Here is a 9,491-nt window from a genome sequence, read left to right on the forward strand (position 1 = left end):
ACACAAAAAATGGAATGGCACAATTTTTTATTTATAAAACACAGTACACAGTACAATAATGAATAGCTTTTCTTGTAAAAACAGTTCACTGGTTTTCCTTGATGTATTGCTATGAGTCCGACTCGTGCGTGTCGTACTCGTCGCTGGTGTGCGCGTGCCGAGTGCGCGCGGGGCGCGGCGCGCGGCGGGCGGGCAGCGCGCGAGCGGCGCGGCGCGGGCGCGGCGGCGACGCGGCCGAGCGGATGTTCGCGCACATGTCCACCACGGACAGGCGCGGTGTACGCACCGCTGTGCCTGACGGGAAAGTCATAGTTTTACTGTGATTTAGCTGAAGTTAAACTCATCAAATCATAATTTAATTTTCGCATAAACCTTAGTAAACCGATTTCGAAATTAAATCGATTAAGGGGCCATCGTTTTGAACTTCATATACTAACTATGGCAATCAAATCCATGGTTTGTATCAAATACTTATTAATATCTAAAACATTGAATATAAATCTAAAAACCAGTAATAATAGGTAGCACGTTGTCATCAAGGGGGCGCTGCGGACGCGATCGCAGCACGGAATGCCGTGCGGTGCGCGGAGGCAACGCGCGGGGCGCAGGCGACGTCTGCGGCAGCGGAGGCGACAGCACGCGCGCCGCCAGCCCCCGCCGCTCGGGGGACCAACTAATTGATCTACAAAGACATTATAAATATCATTATAATATTATCATTATAAAAATCATAACAGGAACAATCGAATTTCTTTCAATCACGTACATAAATATATTTGATGCCATTTCGGTACAAGATAGATTTACCTCTCCCGTTCATAGTGCGCACGCCTGCGCTTGCGTCGGCTGCGAGTCTCGCGACGCTTGCTGGGCGCGCCAACCCGCGGCGGCACCACTCCTACGTGGCGGTAGTAGTCGCACAGAGCTTTCACCACGCCTCGGCCTATTCTTGCATCTTTATTTCAATTAAAGAAATTACATGATTTCAATTGGTTACTAAGTCTATTTACTATAAATAGGGCTCTAATAACGCTGCCACTATTTGTCACAAATGTACCTAACCATCATTGACGCTTCTTAGTTTCCCATGCATAGCGGTTGATTCTAAAACCTGGTTTAATTTTATTTAACCTGAATACAAAGGATACAAGCATCTTCAGTGTAGTGTATGTATGGTCCAGTGGGGCTGAGCCGGCGGCCCGCCAGCGAGGCGGCGAGGGTGTATCCATCGACGCCGGGCGGCGGCAGCGCGCGGCGCGCACTCCCAGCGAGCGCGGGCTCCGCGTTGTACACGCATTGCTCCTGCCGCCACGCCTCCAGACGCAGTGATAGGAACTTAGGCAGCACTGCATGACGCTCGAATCTTAAACCACAGATAAAAAAATATTGAAAACAGTGTTTATCAAAAAGCATTCTGAAACTAAATACCTATATGTTAAGCACACACTTTGTTATATAAAAAAAATATTTAGAAGAGAATGGTACCTGTACACGTCATCATAAGAGTTGCCTCGTACGAAAACGCCTTCATGGCTGATGTCCGAGTGGATGTCGATGATGAAATCTAACTGAAGTTTCTGTACATAAAATAGTAATTCAGCAACGGAGTAAAATCTTAATATTAATACAAATGCGCTTAGATGGATGGATGGATGTTTGCTAGAGTTTATAGCCTAAACGGCTGAACAGATCTCGATTAAATTTGGCATAGTAGGATAGTCTGGAAGAACACATAGGATATTTAGTTTTGCTTTTTTTTATTCCACGGAAGGAGTCGCGAGTGAAAGGTAGTAAAATCATAACTTAAAAAGGAATAATTTCTTTTCACAATTACCTTTTCACTGGTAATCTTTTTTATATGTTCTTTGACTGCGATGAGTGGTGGGTGTGCGAAGGTGGTAGCTCGGTGCCAGCTGCGGTTAGGGTCAGAGCCGAGAAGGTCGGCACGCTGGCTGCCCAGGAACACACCATCGGGATTCAACATGGGCACCACCTGCGTACACAGAAACGGCTTTAACCGTTGCACCACTGAAGTAGATCTTTTTGTCCAGAGCATGAAAGAACTCAATACCTGTATCACTATATGATCTCTTAGTGCAGATGCGTTTTCTGCAGAACTAATGAGGTAATCCAGCAAACCTGAAAAGGAGAAAATAGACAGTCGACGATAAGATACTGACTGACCAAAAAAGACTAATTTGACGCAAGATTAAATTGACAAAAGAATTATAACTAATTACTATATATGGTACAAAGATTTACTACTGACATACTGATTAACGCTGTCACTTAAGTAAAAAATACTTGGAGCAAGTGTATGCAAATTTAATTACCCTGGCAGATGTATGAAGCGGGTGGTTCTCCGCCGTGCGCTCGGGCAATCACAAGCACCACTCGTTTCTTATTCTCATTGCCCTTTATTTTCGTTAAATTTTCGTCCTTATATTCTGGTTCCTTCAGATTTAAATCGCCAATCGTGATTAGATCAATTTGTCGTTTTTGCTTAAATAAAAGACAAACTTTAATAATGAAACATACAAGATTATTTAAAAAAACAGAGTTTTTCTTTGGCTAGGATTGATATTGATGTATTATATATTTTAACACAAAAAGTCGCTAATAGCTAATAGATGCGTTGAACTTCGCTAGCGTTAATTTGTTTAGAAATTCCAATTGATTTTCTTCCAAGTTGTTACCGTTGATTGTGCGATTGTTTCCCTTGTAGCGAAGTTTTCTGCTCTTTTCTGCCACGTGGCTAAATATTTCTGCAATCTTGAGTAAGAGTACGGCGCTGCAGCAGCGAATTGGTATACGTCTTCTTCACGATCGAATCCAAACGCCAGGCTCAAGATCTTGCGACCTCGATGTACTAGCGACTTGTGATAGAAGATAAGACGTCTTGGTATACGCTGCCTGGGGATAATAATAAAAGATTTTGATTAATTGTCGTCACATAGAGTAGTTTAAGAGCGTGCGCATACCTGAAGGTATGAAGGAAGGAGGTGCGCACACTACTCGTTTTTAGTTGTGCAACTAAACAGTTGAATTGGATGCAAAACAATCGACACTTGCAAATAGTTAAGTCAAAAGTGTGCTCTTATGGTTAACTAAATAGTTGAGTCGTGTAGATTTCTCATAAGTATACTATTAGGGTAGACATTAAAACACAAGCAACAAGAGTGTCCGAACTCACCATTTTTGCCGTGAAGTTGATCTAACCAGTGGTGTCATATCTTTATCGTACAACGTAAATTCTTTTCCAAAATTAACAATATTAAAGATGACTCTCTGAAAATGATTACACATTTATACAACGCTCACAAAATGTAAAAAGAAATAAAAACTTCATGTCCATAATTTCGGTTTTTTTTGTAACATAAGGTGACAAACGAGCAAGCGGCCACCTAAATCCGCCAAAATAGTGAAGCGACCGCTGCCCATAGACATCGGAAGTTGCAGATGTGTTACCTACCCTTATCCGACGGAGGAGGAGACGCACATAAAGAGGATATTTCCCTTCCTATGCATATCCTCCACCGTCAAATCCATTTCCTCTTCCCATCTTCTTATAAGAAAAGGGTGGTAAAGAGAAAGGGTCTAAAATTAGGCCTCCGGCATCACACTCATCAGACAAAACACGGAATTGGTTCCACTTCACGCCTGTCTTCTGTATGGTCGTGGTATTACACCGGGCGTGCCGGCCTATTCGTGCTAAGATGTTAAAGCGGGCACTACCACTGATACCTCATACTTCACTAATGTCTACAAATACCTGGTCCTGTTTAACGTTTTCCACGGTAAAGTTGAACCAGAACCTGGCTCTCGGTCTGCAGGTGTCCGGTCTGATGTATAGATCGTACTCTAGCTCTGTGATGTGGTCCGCTCTGCCCAAGTTGCCGCACTCGAATGCCGCGTCAAAGCACAGGTGACCACGCTTCGCTTTTCCGCTGTGTCCTGGCGGACGGACAATCAGGCGGTTCAGATTACCAAGACCGCCTTCTCCATCACTCTCTTCACTATCTAAATAAAAAGAACACACTTAAACAACAATTATGTGTTTTGATTTTTTAAAGTGTATACAGGATGTTTTAAACAGCGAATCGCAGCGTGAGCCAGGTAAACTCCATGGGTTACACAGATGTACTATCGTATCCCGTTATCACGGGAAATAAAGTTGAGGGTTTACTTGAAGAGGAGATGTTTCACCGAAATCAGTACAATTTTCATTGCAATTTAAGACAAATAGGTTAGGAATCTTTATTTTAAAATAGAGTATTTAAGGTTAGTTGTGTGGTGCTTGATTTACTAATATAAAAAATTTAGTACAGTCTGGGTTCCGTTTGTATATGGTTGTATGATCCAGGTCGTCAACCAAGGCTTCCATATTTCCGACTGATGCGGAAGGCGCGAGACTCAAGTTTTAAAATCAGCGTATGCAATATCGAGTAGATTGGCCGATAAACGATAAGTGCAGTGGCGTTACCTCAGGGAAATCGTTTACACAACACGCCATCCGTTCGTTTATTTTATATTCACTCAATTGAAAGTTAAAACAAATTGCTTATACACAAAATACTATGTTTATATTTTACTACCTTACGCCCGCTACTCCGTCCAAATGGCATTAAAGAAAACAAAAATGCGTAGACTAAGTGTGCTTCCAGACTATCATTTACGTCTATGCCAAATCTCATCGAGATCCGTTCAGCCGATTAGGCTACAAAATCTAACAAACATCCATCCATCTAAACTTTCGCATTTATAATATTAATAAGATTACGTATTAAACGGCTTGGATACAAGCATTAAAATAAAACTTTGAACCTCAAATGTGCGTTATTTAATTTATTTTGCTGTAGACACTTTTTAAGTGTAGATTTGAATACATCCACTAAATAGCGATATGAGATAGAAGATCTTTCTAACCCACCTCATAACTTCTATAAAGCTCCTTGCGTGAATAAAAACCATTGATAGTGTTGTGATTGAAGCGTGGTAACTTGGAAATCTATTTTCACTTTGATATCCGATTGAAACAACTTCAATACCATAAGTCATTGCAAATCGTTATACGTTTGGATCCTTCCGAATTGCACGTGCAAATCGAAAAAAATCGGTTCACAATAGTCTGTGGTTGGTTATATTAATTTTATAGTTTATAGGTAGTACCGGTTGCTCTGGTTATTTTGAGTATCATATACTAACATATTTTATTGAAACGCTAGATGTTGCTCGCGCTTCGTCCGCGTGAAAAAAAAATAATAAAAAATATGTTACATACAGATAAATTACCTTTGTAACGGTGAAAGAGTTTTTAAAATCGTCCCAGTAGTTTTTCAATTATTTCAATACATACAAAAAAACAAATCTTTCCTCTTTATAATATTATTATAGATTTGCGTTGATTGACTAAACGTTTGAGTGCAAAACATTTATCTAAATGTAATAATTACATTTGTAACAATGTCATAAATGTACTATTACTATTTGAATAAAATAACTAGTTTTAAATCTCATACGTTGATTATATAGAGTGCTGGATGCGTCAAGCCGCGTGCGGTTCACACGCATATCCGACGTATCCGCCCGTTGCAATATCCGAATGCGTAATTCGTGTCCGTTAACTATCACGATACCGGATGTTTATAGTGTAACTATATATAAAGCTATCTTTAGGTAAACTTTACCCTTCAATGTTTGCATAGGTTTCGTAATCACAACTTAAATATCAACATAGCTTGCATCCCTTTGTGTCGATATAGCGTGAGTATTATTTGTCAATTTGAAAGTTAATTACTCTCAATTTATTACAGTTATAAACACTTTGTGTGTTCTGGCATTGATTTCCGAAAGTAATTTTTACCTGAAGGTTTGTTAGTAAGAGTTTTTTTACCTAATTATCGCATTAATATTATTAGTTAAAAGAATGGTTTTGTGACAAGACAGTTTTTAACAGAAGGTAATTTAACATTATATGTTTAACTACTAAATTAAGTTAGTGCGTCTTATTTTATACCTCATTATGATTAAAATCCACTTACCTGACATTTTAGAAATTCAAAACAAACATAAAAACAATTAAATTGTAGTTTTGTTCAACTTTTTCACTTATAAAAGAAAAAACATGATAATTCCTTTAAAACAAATGACAAACGTAGTTTAATTTTGTTGTCCTTTGTATATTGCGGATACAACTTAAGTCGTTGCCACGTTACGTCTCTATGCGACATTTTGCGTTTCAATAATATCACAATAAAATAATATCTTTATTTTTATTACGGACAGCAGCTGACATCTGTTGCTTAGCAACCAAATTTAACGCGGTTGTTGCTAGAAACAACAGTCTAAACATAAAATAAGTGATTCAAATACATTTTAGGTCAAATATGCGTCAACCCTTTTATATCGTGACACAAATCATGGCTTTTAAAACATTATCTTCTACGTTCTTACGGTGAATGAAAACATCGTGATATATCGTATATATCTGCACATATCGGAGAAGACACTCAAAGATTTATGTGAAGTCAACCCGCAGCGCAGCGTAGTTGACTATGGTCTAATCACCAAGTGTAGGTTCCGAGCCAGTGGGGACGTATAGCGAGCTTGTGATTATTGTTGTATAAATAAAACGCAGTAAAGTATTAATACTATCATTTAATAAATATATAATAATAAATATTCATAATACCCGACAACATATTCATGGCGATATAACGCCTCAAAAATACTGAACAAAGCTCAACATAAATATATTTTGATACCAATAAAACTACACTTATAATTAAACACCGTTCATTTTTATTTCTTATTAAAGTTTAATATTTACAAACAGCAATAAACAAGAGTAGTAAAATAAAAAAAAAGTCAAAAGTCAAGATATAAAATTGTCCACTATCAATTATAAAGTATTGGTTTGTTTTTAAAACAAATTAAAAGCAATATAAATATTCAATCATTAATATTACGATAAATGTGATAAAATATCTAATTAATAAAAATCCAAATTAACTACTACTCGAACCTGAAAACAATTCGAAAATAATTTTATAATAAAAAAACAGAAACGTAGTAGATAAATTATTCAATCGTCATTTTAATGATGATGTTTTCCGATTGTTATTGCAAAATATCTATTAAACCTAATGTTCTTTTTTCAAATATTCGTAACACAACGTACTTGGTTTATATTTTTTACATAAAGAGATATCGATAAAGATATAATGAGAAATATACAACAATACATATAGAGTATTTAAACATTTAAAGATTCACAATTATTTACAAACAGTAGAATTATTAAACAGTAGAAGAAAAACTATTAAAAACGCGTACAGACGTCAGGTGACCAGCCAGCAAAGAGGAGAATGATTTCATGTTCTACATTTCTATTCTATTTTACCACAGTTCAAGCTAATCAGTAGGATATGGTTTGTTTCTAGGATACACAATATATCATAACAATTACATGCATAGAGAAACTTACATTACATTTAGAGATCAAACTTTTAGGTAAAGAACAAAGAATAGTTTTGTTAATTAAGGAGAAATAGAGACGGATATAGAAAAAGACGGACGTAGACTTTAAAAACATAAATACAAATGTAATTAATAATGTGTTAAAAAAATAAAAATAAGTTAAAGATATGATTAAAATAATAGACAAATTACAACAAAAATTTTCCCTTCATGTAGAAAATAAATACGTTCTTGAATACTGTGTTAGTAAAGATATTCTGACTAGAACATTACACAAGTATTCGCAACTAAATAAAAGATTCATTTTACGCACATTTTTGGATATGCTCTTTTAACTAACAACTACATTGGTGTTAAAAAATTTTCAACAACAGTCAATATCTATTCAATTCCATACAAAAAAATCCTCAATTCACGATACAACAACATCTCCATTCACTTTTAACAACAATGAGAAGAGCTGGTGCATATCGTTGACTAAACTGTCGCACAACCGTTGTGTGATTGTCGATTGTTTCGCAGGTCATTCAACTGTTTAGTTGTACAAGCTCATAGGTATCAAAGCGAGGCTAAACAGTTATGCGATAGTTGAGACAAAGGTGCGCGCTCTTAATATTTTTATCCCAACAGGATTATGGTTGGTCTCCGTCGGTATAATGCGAAGGTCCTTCCCCGGAGCAAACGGAGTCCTCTGGTGTTCTAGAAGCGTCGCCAGCCTCGCTCGCCTCCGCCATACTAGCGCTCGCGCCCGATTTGTTCTTCCCTCCACGACGCGCTTGCAGAGCCTGTAGATAAGGCGTATAAACGTTTGTGAGACATTCTTGTAAACTAATAAAGGCCACACTCACGTATAGTTCGTGAGGATAGCCTTTTAAAATTAGTTTTTGATATACAGGTGTTTAAAATTTCGAATATTTTTTTTAAGTAAAGTTACGTTATTATTTAAATATTTTAACTAATTACGTATTTTACAGATTTAACAAGGATCTAAGCAATATCGAACAAATAGCTGACGAAACAGTAACACAAGAACTGAAGAAATAAAACGATATTTTTAGTGTCATTTAAAATATTTGAAATGTTTGTACGGGCCTGTCTTTACATAACAAAGTAACAAGGAAAGCATACAAAGGCGGGGCGGGGGCGGGGGTAGACCGGGCAGTGCGGGGCAGGGCGGTGCTGCGCCGGGAGGGTATGTTGGGGCATGCGGGGCCACATTTCTTCACATGCGGTACATTTTACACCATCCTTACCTTTTCTCGGCTGCCTTTTTTCTAAAGTCGGAGGAGGATGGAATATGAAACATTTGATTAATGAAAATGAAGTTAACATCGATACAGAGGGCTCCAGGTTTACGGTAAAATTAGTTAAGTTTCACGTCGAATAATAGATAAGGGGGGAAATTGTCTATTCATAGTTTCTTTGGGTCACACTACTACATACTATACAATTAATAAAATGTTGTTTCTTGAATCAAGGAGAAGAACTAAACTGGACAACTACAAGAAGAGATAACACATTTTTTTCAGTAATTTAAGGATACTTTTCAAATAGAATGACTTTAAATCATACCTTTTGATTACTTAAACATCACTACAGTACATAGACAAGTAATTACATAAGGAAATAGATTGTATCTGATGGTATCTTTTTTCAGTGATTGTGTAATGACATTGCATTCATTTATAAGTTAATGTAATTATTTATAACATAAGCGTGTTTTATTTACATACATTTATTTTTACTTTAGCAGTAAGTAATAAAAATATAACGTAATAATATCTACAATTAATATGGCTGCAATATTTCAGTTATCCTTACACCCGTATCTTTACAATCTACCGCACTCAAACTTAACACGATCACTATAGCAACTTTAGTGTATATTTCGCATACGAAATCTACACTGAGAGATCCTTTTAGTGAATGCTCAGGGCTTTTGCGGTAGGTCTCGTGGTCGGTGCACATACTTGCAGCGAGAAGCGCCTGTGCGGCGGTTTCCTGCCGCCGCG

The 9,491-nt window shown here is 37.3% G+C and overlaps 1 protein-coding gene across 1 annotated transcript; it reads right to left on the minus strand.

The window, feature by feature from the left end:
* Nucleotides 1-109: 109 nt before the first annotated feature.
* Nucleotides 110-6,048, minus strand: LOC106099417 (cytosolic carboxypeptidase 6-like). The gene is made up of 12 exons (XM_013277976.1): nucleotides 6,042-6,048; nucleotides 3,773-4,020; nucleotides 3,194-3,288; nucleotides 2,697-2,913; nucleotides 2,334-2,502; nucleotides 2,072-2,139; nucleotides 1,835-1,993; nucleotides 1,486-1,577; nucleotides 1,149-1,363; nucleotides 808-955; nucleotides 510-682; nucleotides 110-294 (listed from the first exon to the last, which is right to left on the minus strand). Exons 1-12 carry the CDS (start codon nucleotides 6,046-6,048, stop codon nucleotides 110-112), a joined length of 1,776 nt encoding a protein of 591 aa, XP_013133430.1.
* Between the last annotated feature and the right edge of the window lie 3,443 nt (nucleotides 6,049-9,491).

Source organism: Papilio polytes, unplaced genomic scaffold, assembly GCF_000836215.1.
Source record: "Papilio polytes unplaced genomic scaffold, Ppol_1.0 DF824102.1, whole genome shotgun sequence".
In the NCBI taxonomy this organism is placed as follows: Eukaryota; Metazoa; Arthropoda; class Insecta; order Lepidoptera; family Papilionidae; genus Papilio; species Papilio polytes.